The 17,466-nt window shown below is 44.4% G+C and overlaps 1 protein-coding gene across 7 annotated transcripts in view; it reads right to left on the reverse strand.

Moving 5' to 3' along the window:
- The window catches only part of mcf2l2 (MCF.2 cell line derived transforming sequence-like 2), a 650,277-nt gene that overhangs the window by 304,358 nt on the left and 328,453 nt on the right, over positions 1-17,466 (reverse strand). For all 7 annotated transcript variants that reach the window (XM_072474222.1, XM_072474228.1, XM_072474225.1 and 4 more), the window contains exons 8-9: positions 5,122-5,246; positions 3,032-3,146 (exon numbers count right to left, since the gene is read on the reverse strand). In XM_072474222.1, coding sequence (XP_072330323.1) covers positions 3,032-3,146; positions 5,122-5,246 — 240 coding nt within the window. The remainder of the gene's footprint in view (positions 1-3,031; positions 3,147-5,121; positions 5,247-17,466) is intronic.

Raw genomic sequence — 17,466 nt, forward strand, 5'->3', positions numbered from 1 at the left:
CTTTTCCTATCTGATTCAACTTATTTTCTCCCTCCTGTAACTCATCCGCATTATAAACAACCAACACTCCCCCTGTTCCCCTAATACCACCTCCTTCTCCCATCCCATCTTTCCCATTTTAACCCCCTTACCCCTCCCCAACCCCCCCCCCCACTGATCCCTCAAACCTCCTTAAAAAATATCAATTAAGGGCTTCCACCTCTGAGTGAACCCATCCATTGACCCCCTCAAGATGAACTTGACCTTCTCCAGCCTCAGGAATTCCGCCAGGTCACTCACCCATACCCCCCACTTCCGACAGCTCCGTGTCCTGCCACCTGAGCAAAATCCGTCTCTGGGCTATCAGGGAGGCAAAGGCTGAAACATCGGCCTCTTTCACCCCCTGAGGTGAGTGCCTTTACAATGACCTACTTGATGCAGCATGCCTCCTTGGACACCCACCTGCAATTGGCCAATCCAAATACCTTTCCAATCTTGCTGTGATCTGCTCCACAAGCCCTCCACCCTCCCCCAGAGCGTCCCATACCGGCTGCAACTCTCTGATTCTCTTCCTCAACCCCAGGTCACTGGTCTAATGGCCACAAAATCTCTGACCTCTCTGGCATCTCTGCGGCCAAAGACCTCCAGCCTAACATAGACCTACCCGACATACCCAAGGTCCGTGATTAAACTTCACTCCCATTTACCACACATGCTCCGCGATCTCCAATCTATCTCTCTTAGGCAGTCCCTCGGATTCGAAGGTGAGCTGCTTCCATACTAACAATGAGTGCTCAGGTGACTGAGGAGTCCAAGGTGCGACCTCCAGTCTCTCTCACAGGTCGGGCAGACAGTGGTTGGAGGAGCAGGTGGATGGGCTGCCCTGTTTGACTTCAGCTTGCTCTCAGCGATGAAACTCGAGGTGTCCAGCTCCTTCCCAGATGCTTTTCCTCCACTTCGGGCTGTCTTGGGCCAGGGATTCCCCAGTGTCAGTGCGGATGTTGTACATTTTTCAAGGAGGCTTTGAGGGTGTCCTTGAAGTGTTTCCTCTGCCCTTCTCTGCCGTGTTGAAGCTCAGAGCACCTTGGGTGCTCCCGTGTAAGATGAAGTGGCCCACCCACTGGAGCTGATCAAGGGTGGTCAATGTTTCAATGTTGGAGATGTTGGCCTGAGTGCAAACACTGAAGTCTCTCTCTTTGTGATCCATTCTCTTTGCTGCGGTCTCTCTCTCTTTATACACCACCCTCCTCGCTAAAGTCTCACTCTTTATACTTTGTTCTCACTAAAGACTCGCTCGTTATACCCTGATGTCATCTCTGAATTCTCTCTCTTTAGACCCTGCTCTACTTGCTGAAGTCTCACTCTTTATACCCTGCTCTCGCTGATGCCTCGCTCTTCATACACCACTGTCCTTGCTGACGTCTTGCTTTTTATACCCAGATCTCCTCACTGAGGTATCGCTCTTGATACACCACTCTCCTCGCTGAAGTCTCGCTCTTCATATCCTGCTCTCTTCTCTGATGTCCCACTCTTTAAACCCTAGTCTCCTCGCTGACATCTCGCTCTTCATACACCACTCTCCTCGCTGACGTCTCGCTCTTCATACACCACTCTCCTCGCTGAAGTCTCGCTCTTCATATCCTGCTCTCTTCTCTGATGTCCCGCTCTTTAAACCCTAGTCTCCTCGCTGACATCTCGCTCTTCATACACCACTCTCCTCGCTGACATCACGCTCTTCATACACCACTCTCCTCGCTGACATCACGCTCTTCATACACCGCTCTCCTCGCTGACATCTCACTCTTCATACGCCACTCTCCTCGCTGACATCACGCTCTTCATACACCACTCTCCTCGCTGACATCTCACTCTTCATACACCACTCTCCTCGCTGACGTCTCGCTCTTCATACACCACTCTCCTTGCTGAAGTCTTGCTCTTCATACACACTCCCCTCGCTGAAGTCATGTTTTTCATAAACCACTCTCCTCGCTGACGTCTTGCTCGTCATACATCACGCTCCTCGCTGACGTCTCGCTCTTCATACACCACTCTCCTCGCTGAAGTCTCCCTCTTCATACACACTCCCCTCTCGCTGAAGTCACGTTTTTCATACACACTCCCCTCGCTGAAATCTCGCTCTTCATACACACTCCTCTCACTAAAATCTCCCTTTTCATACACCACTCTCCTCGCTGAAATCTCGCTCTTTACACCTTGTCTCCTCGCTGAAGTCTTGCTCTTTATACACACCCTCCTTGCTGAAGTCTCGCTCTTTATACACCACCCTCCTCAGTGACATCTCGCTCTTTATACACCACCCTCCTCACTGAAGTCTCTCTCTTTGTACACCACCCTCCTCGCTGAAGTCTCTCTCTTTCTACGCCACCTTTCTCGCTGAAATCTCGCTCTTTATACACCACCCTTCTCGCTGAAGTCTCTCTCTTTCTATACCACCTTTCTCGCTGAAATCTCGCTCTTTATACACCACCCTCCTCGCTGAGGTCTTGCTCTTTTTACCCTGGTCTCCCGCTGAAGTCTCGCTCTTTATACACTGCTCTCCGCACTTTACAGCCTTACTCACCATGCTCACCGCAATCCCATCCAGGTATCTGATAGTTCCCAAGCCTATGATAACCACTATTGATCTCCCAGCATCACCATGAGGCCTTCAAACTCTCATGCTCACAGGCAACCCGAAATCCATCTCTTCGCAACCCCTCCCCCAGCCAGGATCAACCCCTGATCAACCCCCACCCGATTGAGCCCCTCCCACTACCCCCCCTTTGTCTCTGGTGCCACCCAACCCCAGATTGTCTCACACCACCAAGACATGGTGAGTGGACTATGAGCTGCTCCCGACCCAACTACAAGCCATACTTGACACATGCTCTTATTTTAATTAGGAAGAAACTGACTTTGTCTCAATCTGAAATAGGTTTGATGTTTCAATTAAGATAATACAAGTAATTTAACATGTGAAATTTATGAAAAAACACCAATACCATTTCACACCAAAGAAATCACATCCTGTATTATAGGTGATAAATACCTCCCGGAAATCCTGTTCAAAATGACGCAGCTGCAGGCATTGATCAAGTTTGAGGTGGTGTTTTGACCAAAACTGGTCGAAGGCATTTTCAGTTTCATCCAATTGTATCAGTAATCTATCACAAAGAGAATTTGGGGATACAAAAGAGTTAGAACTACGCCTCAGTAGATATTGAAGAATAATATACTGTAACTTATTCAATATTTATATAATAATTCCTTTTTGAACGAAATTATAAGCATAAAATTAAGACAAATAGAACATAAACCATTGTCCTTTTCACCTCTTCCTCTCTCCTGCTTGACAGGCATTCCCTTAAATACCTTACTGGTTGTATATTGCAGGGGCTTGATTAGTTCATTTGTCATGGAATAGAATTCCTACAGTGCAGAAAGAGGCCATTTTGCCCAGCAAGTCTGCACTGACCCTCCGAAAGAGCACCTTACCTAGGCCCACTCTCCCACCCCCTTCCTCCAACTCCATCTGACCTACACATCTTTGGACACTAAGGGGCAATTTTGCATGGCCAATCCACCTAACCTGCATATCTTTCCACTGTGGGAGGATACCAGAGCACCCAAAGGAAACCCAAGTAGACAGAGGGAGAATGTGAAAATTTTATACAGTCACCCAAGGCCGGAATTTAACCCAGATCGCTGGTGCTGTGAGGCAGCAGTGCTAATCACTGTGCTGCCCGATTTCAGCTCTCTGCTGTAGTTATTGTTTCAGAACAGGTAATTGAATTTTGATGTCCCATTTCAGAAACATTTGCAAAGTCTCAGTGTGGTGTAAATAGTCAGGAGATGGGGCCTGGAATTCTCCGAACATTTGCTGGTGGGGGGTATCTCTGGTCCCATCAGTAACGGACCCCGCCTTGCAGGTTTTCCGGCGGCGTGGGCTGACTTCAATGGGAATTCCCATTAACAGTGAAGCTCGCCGGCAGCGACTGGCGGCCACTTCCCGCTGCCGTGACATCGAACCTCTACTTCAAACTCTATCTGCCGAGTGCTTCCCCACACTCAATGCACCGATTGTCGACCTCCAATCTACTCTATAATACAGTTCTGTTGTAAACTGTAGTCCAGAGGCCCTGGGGATATGGGTGTATATCCCTCTACAGCAGCTAGTGGAATTTAAATTCAATCAATGAATACTCTCAATTAATTTAAAAAGCAAAAACTAAACTCAACTTGTTAGAACTTCTTCATCGCTATTGATTGACTACCAGCTCGTACAGAAATTACTGACATAGATCAAGAGTGCAAAAGCTAGTTAGCTCAATTTCTGATTCAGCAAATGATGGAGTGAGTTACACAGGATTATGTAGGTTATACAGCAAAGAAACAGGCCATTCGGCCCAAGCAGTCCACACCAGTGTTTATGCTCCACTCAAGCCTCCTCCCATCTTTTATCATCTAAATCAACCATTGTAACCATCTATTCCCTTCTCCCTCATTTGCCTGTGTAGTTTCTGCTGAAATGGGTTTATACTGTTTGCTTCAGTGGTAGTGAGACAACATTTCGGCTGAATTCCACATTGGATTTCTTGGTGACCATCTTATATTGATGGCCTCTAGGTATGCTTTTCACCACATGAGGAAACGTTTTCTCTGTATCCACTCTATCGAAATCTTTCATAATCTTGAAGATCTTTATTAGATCACCCCTCAGCATTCTTTTTTCAAGAGAGAAGAGCCAGTCTGCCAATCCTGTTGGATAGTTGTCTAGCCTTTTGGATGGGATAATTATCCTTTTCTCAACTTAGAACCTTATGAAATTTCTAGCAACATTTGCGGTAGTTATTGACTGAATAGTGGTTAATGTACAGATTTGTGTGGTGAATGAATGCAAGATGGACCAAACATAATAAAGTAAGGCTTTTATCTTTTAATAAAAATGAATGTTGATGTTTCATGTATGGAATCACTGTAATCTGAAGACATCAAAGAAACGTTCAAAGATCATTTTAATTGTTAACCTACATTACTCTGATTTATAGAGTTGATAACTAAAACATTTTTACGATATGTTTTAAATAATAGTTGTACAGTAAAGAAAATATTCTAATGTTTAAAGATTCACTCACTAACCTTTCGACGGTAGCATTATTTTCCAGTTCATCAGAGTTCAGGATGTAATTGGGATTTTTAGCAAGTGGTTCTTTAATACATACTAGTAAAGTGTTGCCTTCTTTAACTGCCAGTTTCAATTTTTCCTGAGAAGCAAAAATAAAAACATAGTAATCATTGTTTTGAAATGACAATTGAAAATCTTCATTGTATTCCTTTGTAATAATAGCAATAGACAGCAGTTTACATCAATTAACTAAATGTGTGCATTTTCTGAATGTATGTACAATGTGATTTTTGTAATATTTTATTCATTCAAGGGATGTGGGCGTTGCTGGCTGGGCCAGCATTTATTGACTATCCCTAACTGCCCTTAAACTGAGTAGATCAGTGGTTCACTAGGCCATTTGAGAGGGCACATTGCTGTGGGCCTGGAGTCACATGTAGACCAGACCAGGTAAGGGTGGCAGATTTCCTTCCCTAAAGGACATTAGTGAACCAGATGGGTTTTTACAAAAGTCAACAATGGTTTCAAGTTCATCATTAGACTTTTAATTCCAGATTTTTATTGAATTCACATTTCACCATCTGCCATGGTGGGATTCGAACGCCTGAAAGCATTACCCTGAATCTCTGGATTACTAGTCCAGTGACAATACCACTATGGCACCACTTCCCTGCTTTGCTATCTTCTGTGAATGATTGATTCTAATTGGTGTGACACTGATGTTATGGCCGGAGTTGAGAGAGAACTGAAACCCCTTTACGTTTCCCTTGTTTTCTGTAATCAGTACATGTTTTGAGAAGGAAGAGTTCTGTATTTCTTAACCTACCCGAGTGTGTGCCCAATTTGAATAATAAGCTGCAAATTTTCCGGAGGTTTAAATAAAGAATATTTATTCATGTGTTTACCCTGAAAATCCAATGTTATGTTACCCACTCAAATCCACAGACACACAACCCCGCCACCCCACCCCCCACCACCACCACTACCACACATACACAAGGAAAACACTGGTAAAAAGAATAGTGCACTTTTAAAGGTTTAAAGGAGTACTTCATAATTCACATCATTGGCTCATCTTGGAAAATACAAGGTTCAGGCCTGGAGAGGAACTGATTGACAAGCGAATGCATTCTCCTGGAACGTTTCGGTATTCAATACTCGCTGTAATGACTGGTTTCCTTGGCAACGGTTGCTGGAAGACAGTGCCCCGTGCAGAGGCCCTGCCCCCCTCACTCCCTCCCCCCCCCCCCACACACACGAAGGTCAACTACACAATCACCACGTGTAGATCAGCTACATCATCGAAGGCCTGTACAGCACTGGAAATTGTACAGTGTGATGTGATGGTAGTTGCCTTTGGTTCTATTGTGCTCTGTGGGAATCAGGATTCCATCCTTAATCATTTAAAAACACATAGATCTGTAATTTAAACCCTGCTACATTGTTCTCTGTGCAGTATTATAGAATAAGTTTTCTAGTGCCTTCCATTATCTACCATTTCCAGCTGTTTCTGTTTTGACTTAGTCAAGAGGGGAGGAAGCTAGCCACAGCAGGGCTGTTTGTATAGGAGTTACCAGTTGGACTCAGTTCAAGCCTGTTAGTCTCTTGTACTGACGGCGTAGTCAAGTTAGAAGAAAAAGCCATGGGAATGTTGAGTAAGTAGCGATCATGACTTTGTTATCTGCTGCTAAATCTAGAAAACAGGTTTTCAAGAAGGACTACACATCAAGATGGTCCTTTATTGTACAATTGAGAAAGGATGAATACACTGTGCGATGTAACATCTGCTCATCGGACTTCAGCATCGCTAACGGAGGAGCAAAGGACATACAGGCACGTATGCGATCCAAGAAACATCATGCACAAATTTCAGAAAGCACCCGCGATATCAAACCTTTCATGCAACAGGAAGACTACTTTGTCATAAGAGCAGAAACTTTGATGACACATTTCCAGATTGAGCACAATGTGGCGCTTTCTGCTGCTGATCATTTCACTGATCTTGTGAAAATGATGTTTCCAGACAACTCGATTGCTTCTAAGTTTGCTTCACACTGGATCAAGACAACAGAAATTGCCAAGACTCTAGGCCAAGAGACGAAAGGTGACACCCTTGGGAAAACCAGGGAAATCCCATTCTCCATCTCAACCGATGGGAGTTCTGACTGTGGTGTGGAGGAACAACCCTATCCTATCATTGTTCGGTTCTTTAACACAGATGTGAACAGGGTTGCTACTTGAAATAGCAACAACAAAAAAATATTTTCCAATTTCTGGACAATATTCTTAAGGAAAAAAACATTCTTTGGAAAAACATGATATGCTTTTCTGCAGACAACGCAGCAGTGATGATGGGAGTCCACAATGGTGTTGCTTCCTTTGTGAAGACAGAAAACCCAGATATTTTCGTTCTTGGATCTCCATGCCACCTTCTTCAACTGGCTGCAGGGGAAGGGGCAAGTCAGTTGTCATTCTCTCCAGTGGACCTGCTTGTACCCAGTCTATTACTACCTTGAGCAGTCTAGCAAGCGCCACAAAGAGTTCAAGGAAATACAAACATTGTGCAATCTAGAAAATTACAGAATACTCAAACATGTCGAGCGAGATGGTTGTCCTTGGAAAGAGCACTGGGCAGATTTCTGGAACAATGGTCTGCGTTACAAAAGTACTTATGTCAAGGAGCAGAATCAGATAAAGGAAAAAGAAAGAATGATGGGGACTTGAGAGACGCTAAGCGGCTGAAGGTTGCACATCAGGAAAGTCATCTACCAAGCCTCCAGGGGCAGAGGCCATCACCAAGGAGATTGTTCAACCTCCACACACACAGGGTAGTGTTAAATGTAGCACATCATCTACAACAAGAACATTGTTTGCAGGAACAAAACCAGCATTCATGTTGTGAAAGCAAAGAGTTGTTGCCTGGTTCCAACTGCTGTCAGGAAACAGGCCCCTGCACAGTGAGACCCAGACTGACCAGTGCAGGATCTGTTCAGAAAACTGCTGTTCTTGTGCATGGAACAAGACTGACAATAAAATATAAAATAAATGCTTATCGTCACAAATAGGCTTCAATGAAGTTACTGCGAAAAGCCCCTAGTCGCCACATTCTGGCGCCTGTTCGGGGAGGCCGGTACAGGAATTGAACCTGTGCTGCTGGCATTGTTCTGCATTACAAGCTAGCTGTTTAGCTCACTGTACTAAACCAGCCCCTAGTAAGAGAGATGAACAAGAAGCAGATCAAGTGCTGGAAGCAAGAAGAAGTCTCCCACAGCAAGCAACCCTGTTGCTAATACAACAGTGCAGCCATCTCAAGGCAAAGCTGCCAGGATGTATGCAAAACTTTGTGACAGAAACAAGCTGTATTGTGTCTTTCTTCAAAATACACTTCCTGTGCTCAATAGGTTCAATCTAGAGCTCCAAGAAGAAGCTCCCAAGATGCAGATTCTACATCAGAAGTTGCTTGTCTTTCTTCAAGACTTGCTGCATTGCTTTGTGAAACCGACTGCAATTGCCAGTGTTCCATTGCCAGCCAGCTGCATGTACAAGGACAACTACAATCAGAGGTCCGATGAAGACCTCGTCATTGGTGAACAAGCCAGGCAGTTTCTCAAGACAGGACATCTCACCTCGCGAGATAGGAATAACTTCTACTTATCTGTACTAAAGTACAATGTTGCAGTGTGTGACTATGTCACCACCAAATTCCCCCTTCAGGACAAATTGCTGTTACATGCAAGAACGGCAAATCCAAGGGGAAGGGTGGTGGGAAACTTTACATCAGTTTGTTACTTTGCAAAGTGGTTCCATGTCATGGAAGATATTCTGGATGATTTAAAAGTGGAATGTGGTCAATTCCAGGTTGACACATTGGAAGATATTGGGCGGGATTCTCCGACCCCCCTGCTGGGTCAGAGAATCCCCGAGGGGAGGCGCGAATCTCGCTCCGCCGCCGACTGCCCTATTCTCCAGCACCGTTTTTCGGGCGGCGGCGGGATTCCCGCCCGCCGGTCGGGAGCCGTGACAGCGGCACCCCCGCCAATTCTCCGAGCCCCGACGGGCCAAGCGACCATCCATTTTTAGCCAGTCCCGCCGGCGTGAATTACTCACCCTACGCACGGCGTGACCTGGCAGATGAGTATGCGGGGACGGTCCTCGGGGAGGGTATCCGACCCCGGGGGGGAGTTCGCCACAGTGGCCTGGCTCGCGATCGGGGCCTACCAATATGCGGGCGGGCAGTTCCGTGGGTGGACTTCTTTCTTCCGCGCCGGGCCCCCGTAGGGCTCCGCCATATTGCCCGGGGGCTGGCGCGGAGAAGAGAACCCCCCGCGCATGCGCGAGAATACGCCGGCCGGTCTGCGCATATGCGGAACCACGCTGGCTGTTACGCGGATGCGTGTGATCTAGCCGGCCGTTTCACGGATGTGCGAACTTGCGCCAGCCTTTCGGCGCCGGCCGGAGCGGTGCCAACCACTCCGGCGTCCACCTAGCCCCCGAAAATGTGGAGAATTCCTCACTTTCGGGGGCTGTTGACGCCGGAGTGGTTGGCGCCGGTTTTCCTGCCGGCGTGGGGACTTAGTCCCCAGAAGGGAGAATCCCGCCCACTGCATTAGCTAGACATTCAGACAAAGTTTGGGTGGAAATCTCTCAGCTGAAGGGAAAATCAACCAGCGAGCTGAAGTAGCGTCATCTTCAAAAGATCATACTGACAGTCCTGTCAATCGCGCAAAGTCACGTCGTAGATGAACGAATCTTCACTCTGGTCAGGAAGAACTCCAATGAGTTTTGGCCCAGTTTAGGAACAAAGATACTTTCCGACTTCCTATCCCAGAAAGTCTACTCTCAAGCCAAAGGACAGTGCTGTCATAAGATGCATTCAGTGGAAAACTGCTTGATAAGTGTAAAAGAGCTACATATACATCCCTAAGTACGCTGGAGGTAAACTCTGAAATTAAAATTTAGTGCGGTTTGAAGGACTATTTCACATGAAGGCAAGTGATTGCAAGACTGCTGACAAATGCAAAAGAGCTGCATCAGTAAGGTTGAACTGAGCTCTGATACTGGTGTAAGGACAATTTTGAACATCATGTAAAAAGGTGAATGTTTCGTTCACATTTTTCGTTCTTAGATTTACTGAATGTTTGAAATTTAATTTTAAAACACCCACTCATGATGATGTATATATATGTAAAAGCATGCATTTTCCATTTTGTGTTTTAGATTTGTGCAATAAAGGCGTAAAGCTGTACTTCAGAAATGAAATTATGGATTTTACTGACAAAATGCTGATTTGTGGCATCTGGAATATTGATTTCTGTTGGAAAAGGTTGGCAGCTCTGAATATCAGAGTCATTGCAGGATTCACACAAAGAGGTAGACTTTCTGCAAGTCAATGTTCTCTGTTGATTATTCTTTTTGTCTACTATGTACGTGCTGTGTACTTTCCCTCGGTCGCAGAAAAATACTTTTCACTGTACTTCGGTACATGTGACAATAAATCAAATCAAATCAAATCAACTCAAATCAAAATCAAAGTCACTGAGTTTGTTACTTGTAGTCTTGTTATCAGAAGGTTGTTTTGCTGCATTAGTGGTTTGAAAAGGAAACGGTTTGGAGACTGTACAGTGTTACCATCTCAAACCCTTAAGGCATAGGTGTGCTGGCCTTTCTGTTCCTGCTGTTTCTCCAATTGCAGTTGCAACGTTGTGCAAATAGCATTTAAATGTTTAAATAGGGAGAACAATGGCTGCCTTACCATGTGATTTCTTATGGCTCCCTTCCAAATATGGGCTTAAATTGATTAGCCACAAGCCTTCATAGAAGAATTCATAGAATCCCTATATGTGCAGAATGAGGCCATTCGGCCCATTAAGTCTGCATCAACCCTCTGAAAGACCACCCTTCCCATGCTCACTCCCTTGCCCTATCCCCTAACCCAATCTAACCTGCACATCTTTGGACACTAAGGACCAGTCCACCTAACGTGCACATCTTTGGACTGTGGGAGGAATCTAGAGCACCTGGAGGAAACCAACACAGACACAGGTGTGGTTGTCATCACTGTTGTATTATATTGTATATATGGGTATTACGGTAAGGCCCCTGTACTACAGGTACAGGGGTAGACCCCTGCCTGCCGGCTCCACCCAGTAGGCGGAGTATAAATGTGTGTGCTCTCCGAACAGCAGCCATTTTGTAAGCTGCTGTAGGAGGCCACACATCTCTGTGTAATAAAGCATCGATTGCATTCTACTCTCGTCTCGTAATTGATAGTGCATCCACAGGGAGAAAGTGCAAACTCCACACAGGCAAGTCACCCAAGGCCAGAATTGAACCCAGTACTAACCATTGTGCTTCCGTGCCACTCACCTTTTACTTAAATTTAAGCAAACCAAGTAAACCTGGATTATAGTTTGCAGACATACACCCTGGGGGTTTGAGACAATTACTATCCTGGTTTCAGAGCAACAAACTGAAGTTAGAAAATAACTTTTTAGATGATTTCAGGTGATGGGTAGTGATACTTCTAATGTGTCCTTTTATCATTACAAGGCCAGATAGCAGTTCTTGAAACCACACACCAAGTCAGATGGTGGTTACCTTGCGCAGCCCATCAATGTCCATTTTAAAAATGAATGTTAGTTCCAGGAGATTCTGCACTGGGTGCAGTATACCTTTTAAAAGTTATGAATATCAATTCTTTACTGGACATCACAATGATGTCGTGCCCAAGGCACTGGCTGTCTTCAAACCCTATATGTAACAAAGGTTGCAAAGATGCCATCCGAAAGAGGCCATGTTGCAGCCCAAAGAATTTGCAAGGGCTAGGTTGGGGTCCACCAAATTTACAGAGGTCAGGATAGAGCCTGTAAAATTTCAAGGAGGCAAAACAGGGCCAAGGAAAGCAAAATTACTGGATTGAAAGCAGCAGTGGTTGAAGGAGATTCAGCAGGGTTGTGGTTGGTAGAACCCTTCTTCTGGAAGTTTAAGTGCAGACTAGGAGAGCTCCCAAGAGAGTGAAGGAGACTCCTCACCTAGTTGAAGTGCACGCGAGGAGGTGCAAAAGCTGGTCAGCGAACTGTAGGCAGTAGTGTCCCAGAAGGTTTGGAGCAGTTTGGGGGAAACCGATCCCCAAAGTAACATAGAAAGGGAAGATAATATGCCCTAAGAAGAACCACAGTTGAGGAAACCCACAACGGAAATATAAGGCCAGTCTGTATAGAATTGTCCGGTAAAGGATCAAATGATCAGGTCCAAAATTCAAATCAAATCCAGCTTCATACCCCACTGAAGACTTCTCAACCTTCCCCCTCGTCTGAGGTGTGGTCTTCATCAGGTTAAATCCCTGAAAAGAGGAGAGCAGCCTATGGTCTTTGGGGACTGTGGTGACTTTCATTTCATTTTCATTTATAAAAACTTGGGCTAAGACAAGAAGAGGCCAAGAGATTTAGGGAGGGAAGTCCAGAGCTCAGTGTCCAGGCAGCTAATGGCATGGCCTTTCTACAGTGACCTTCAGCAGAAATGTTCAACTGCAGTAAATCCTCACTTACAGTTGCTCTTGTGTTACTGAAAATTATGAGATTAAGCAAAACAACTTTATATGAATCATGGGTTCCCACAGGAATCAATGTTAAAGCTCGAGTTAGGTTTCTTTGGAAATTTGTTGCCTGGAAAAGCCAATGTACAAGCTGAAATACTGTACAGTAAATGCACATTCCTAGCTGGAATAACTTGCAAAATAATTTACTGAATATAATCAAAATACTATATACTTTGCAATTAGATAACACTGAATCACCCAAACAAACCCTGAGTAGCACAGCTTCTGTGCCTCACCCACACCATTCCTTAAACTCACTCAACGTTTGCTTGCTTTCCTTTCCCACTCGGTTTCTCTCTCTCTCTCCTTTCCCACTGTGTCTTTCTTTCTCCTTTCCCACTGTGTGTCTCTCTCTCTCCTTTCCCACTCTGCCTCGCTCTCTCTCTCCTTTCCCACTGTGTCTCTCTTTCTCCTTTCCCACTGTGTGTCTCTCTCTCTCCTTTCCCACTCTGTCTCTCTCTCTCTCCTTTCCCATTGTGTCTCTCTTTCTGCTTTCCCATTTGTCATGTGAGAGTACCTTTAAGACATGGATGTTTATCAAATAGCTGTAGTGGATGTATCGTTAGGAAATGAGTGTTTATCAAATAGCTGCAGTGGTGTCAGTGTGTGGGTGGAGCTGACTTTGCTTTTACTTTCGCTTTGAGCAAAAAGTTGGTGTGTGTCTCTGAGTTTTAGTTTTGTTTTCAGAGTGGAGAGCTGCAGTGAAAGCAAGCAGATGTGTATGGCTATCTCTACAAGCTAAAGAATGTTCATTTGGGTGATTTCAAAGTAATACCTAATTCTGTAGAGAATTTAAACCTGCAGTATTTCTGTAAAAAGAGTCTTTTGGACTTAAGGATGTTGTTAGGAAAGCTATGAAGGGTTACTTAGAGAATATTGTATCTGTGAGGATTATTGGTGTTGATAGTTGTTAAGATGTTTACTGTGGGTTTATAAAGTGTTAACTGGATTCATAAATAAACATGGTTTTGTTCTAAAAGTACTTTAGATCTCTGTTGCATCACACCTGTAAAGTAGGCCCTTGTGCTCCCCATAACCACAATCTATTAAAAGTCGTGGGTCAGGTGAACTCCATGATATATTTTGGAGTTTTCTAAACCTTGGCCCATAACACATTGTCTCTCTCGCTCTCTCCTTTCCCACTGTGTCTCTCTTTTTCCTTTCCCAACCTGGCTGTCTGTCTCGCTCTCTCCTTCCCATCATATCTCTCTCTTTCTCCTTTGCCACTCTATCTCTGTCTCGCTTTTTCTCCTTTCCCACTGTCTCTCACTTCTTTTGCACTTTATCTCTGTCTTTTTGTCTCCAAAGCCTTGGCCACTTCCCAACAGTTTTCAGGGGCTGAGCTCCTATCTGCCGGGTTAAAAGGCAGAGGTGGGAGTGATGGAGCCGATGGGGTAAGGTGGACCAGTCAGGGAATCAGGTGGCTGTGTAAGGACAATGTGGGGGTTGGGTAGGGCTACAGTAGAAGCTGGCAGGGGCTGCTCCCTCTCGACCCTCTCCGTGCTGCCCTGCGGGTCAGAGTGCAAAGGCATAAGCCCAAAAATGGCAATGTAAATTGAAAAAAGGTCTTAAAAGTAAACAACGTTAAAGCAAAATGACTTCAAGCGGGGCGACGTACAGTGAAGACTTACTCTATGGAAAATGTCAGTTGAGCCCAATTATATTCTCATCCAGTGTCTACTCAAGCACATTTTTCAGCTGAAGATAATAAATAAAGGTTATGAGTGAAAATGCTTGCTGATTTTACCCTACTTAACCTACAGACAATGGGACTAACCCCATACAAAATCTATTGCCACATTGAATGTGCCAGACTGGGGATTTGTCCTGAATCTAACTTGGCCTTTAAGGCACATTCTCCCACACTCTCTTTATTCTCTGAGCCATCAAAGCAGATCTTTGATTGTTTTTCTGACGCACACAAGTTCATACAAAGTAATATACAACTCAATGAAAAGCTGATTATTCTACTCCAGTGGGTTGAAGTTAATGGTTTCACTCTCCTTACATTCACTTTTTTTAGGTTCTAGCAGTACTATGAATAAGGGTGCATGACAAATCAATGGTTTGTGGGATCTTTCCATTCTTTATGATTTATGTACCCAACTGAAATTACAATTATCTATACAAAAGAAGGTTTGATTAATTTTGTACTCAATTCTAATGGTTCATTACCACTCATTCCTGTTGTAAATAATTTTTTATCCAAGTGTAACATTCCTTGGTAAATTCATCTTCATTTAGATTAATTGCATATCAAATCTATTTCCCATTTATCTAAAATTTCTTGACTCATTAATTCAATGAAGTTTAAAACAAATTAGTTGCTAATAGGCACAGCTACTATTTGTCATTTTTTGGAATTAAGTATTTCTGAAGTTATTGAATCACATCCATGGGGAAAGTGAAATAAACAAAACTGGCTTGAGCATTGGTGACTTAAATATACTCAGAACCATTATATGCAATATATTTAGTTGTCTGGACTTTCCTGTCAAATACAGTACTTGGAATCTTAATTCAACCTTATTACTAAAGTTACATTAACCTATAAATCTAAACGTTGACATGCAAAATTTCCATTTCACAGTGATGCTCAACCCAGAGTTGGGGCTTGACCTGATTGCAGACGAAAGCAGTACAAGATCACATGGTGTGAAATCATAGATTCATTTGCAGTGCAGAAGGAGGCCATTTGGCCCATCGAGTCTGCAACGGCCCTTGGAAAGAGCACCCTACTTAAGCCCATGCCTCCACCCTAACCCTGTAATCCCGTAACCTCACCTAACCATTTGTTGGACATTAAGGGCAATTTAGCATGGACAATCCACCTAACCTGCACATCTTTGGACTGTGGGAGGAAACCGGAGCACCCAGAGGAAACCCAAGCAGACACGGGGAGAACATGCAGACTCCGCACAGACAGTGACCCAAGCCGAGAATCAAACCTGGGCCCTGGAGCTGGGAAGCAACAGTGCTAACCACTGTGCTACCATGCTGCCTACGAAAATCTCTAGTATGATTTTGAACTGAATTTCAAATGCTCTATTTCATAAAATTAGTTTCAAAAAGTAACTCTTAGACATGTTTTTACCTTTATATCCACCTTTATAATTCAATTGCCATTATGCAATGGGGAAGTACAGAATTCTACAATGCCCAATCAATTTTGCAGTCTATTACAAACACTAATGAATAGAATTTCCCATTTTTCTGAACCTTTATATTTGTTTGTCTCAATAATATACATAAGTCTTCAAATGGACATTGGTGACATTAACACATAGATATTTCATGTATTTGCATAACAAAATACAAAAATACAAAATTCCTAAAGAAATTCTGAAGGGGCTTGATGGGGTAGTCACTGAGAGATTGGCCGGGATTTTCCCCAGGAATCTCAAAACGGCTTTCACACCGGCGGGATCTCTTTGCTGGGTTGTCCCTGCGCCCCGCCAATGATCTAATGGGATTTTGTTTTGTTCATGGGATGTGGGCATCGCAGTCTGGGCCAGCATTTATTGCCCATCCCTAATTGCCCTTGAGGGGCAGCAAAGAGTCAACCACGTTGCTGTGGATCTGGAGTCACATGTAGGCCAGACCAGGTAAGGATGTCAGATTTCCTCCCATAAAAGGACATGAGTAAACCAGATAGGTTTTTCCGACAATTGTCAATGGTTCAACAATTCAACAATTCCCACCACACAATGATGGGAACTCCATTACTGTACATTTAATAAAATTAGCAGGTTTCCCTGTTCTATTACCCCCCCACCCCCCCATTTAAAATCCCACACCCCTCAGTTTTGTAAAACGGAAACCTGGCAAACGGTCACCGCTGGGTATGTACTGCTCCCAGAGGTAAAGAAGGTCATGCCCAGGCAGTATCCTGTCAATGATAGGGTGGTAGTTCCAGGCAGTGCAAGGGGATAATGCTGGGGGGAGTGGGCTTCCATTGGGGAAGTTCAGAGTGGGGTTCCCCATCAGGGAATCCTTTTAATATATATTTTTTACATTGGACACCCCGATTTCTTGAAAGCCGAAATTGCTTGCGGGGTGAGTTTATTCAAAGTCCACCCTGCCAGCGTGACGTTGTGGGACCCTCCTTCAGCATTTTTCCCCCAAAAGTGCTTAAAGATTTGGCGGGAAAAGCTGTCAGCGCAGTTGGCGGGCTACATATCCCTTTGCCCGCCTGAGGCAAGACTTTGAAAAAACAAAGGAAAATTGCGCCCACTGTTTCTGTTGATCGGGGTGTCTAAAACACGGACACCAGTCTCAGGAAAAGGGACCGATGATTGAGGGTTGAGATGAATCAAAATTACTTCACTCAAAGGTTTGTGAATCTTTGGAATTCTCTACCCCAGAGGTTTATGGATTCTCCGTCATTGAATATATTTAAGGCCAGGATAGACAGGTGTTTAGTCTTTCAGGGATGAAAGAAATATGGGGAGCAGGTGGGAAAATGGAGTTTAAGTCAAAGATCAGCCATGATTGTACCGAATGGCAGAGCAGATCTGTCGGGCCATATAATCTAATAATCTTTATTAGTGTCACAGGTAGGCTTACATTAACAGTGCAATGGCGTTACTGTGAAAATCCCCTAGTCACCATGCTCTGGCGCCTGTTCGGGTACTCTGAGGGAGAATTCAGAATGTCCAATTCACGTAACAAGCACGTTACACTTGCGCATATTTCTTGTGTTCTTGTAATTTCCTGTCAGCTATTTTACCATAGATATACATTTTTGAATGGGGTAATACAA

Source organism: Scyliorhinus torazame, chromosome 14, assembly GCF_047496885.1.
Source record: "Scyliorhinus torazame isolate Kashiwa2021f chromosome 14, sScyTor2.1, whole genome shotgun sequence".
Lineage (NCBI taxonomy): Eukaryota > Metazoa > Chordata > Chondrichthyes > Carcharhiniformes > Scyliorhinidae > Scyliorhinus > Scyliorhinus torazame.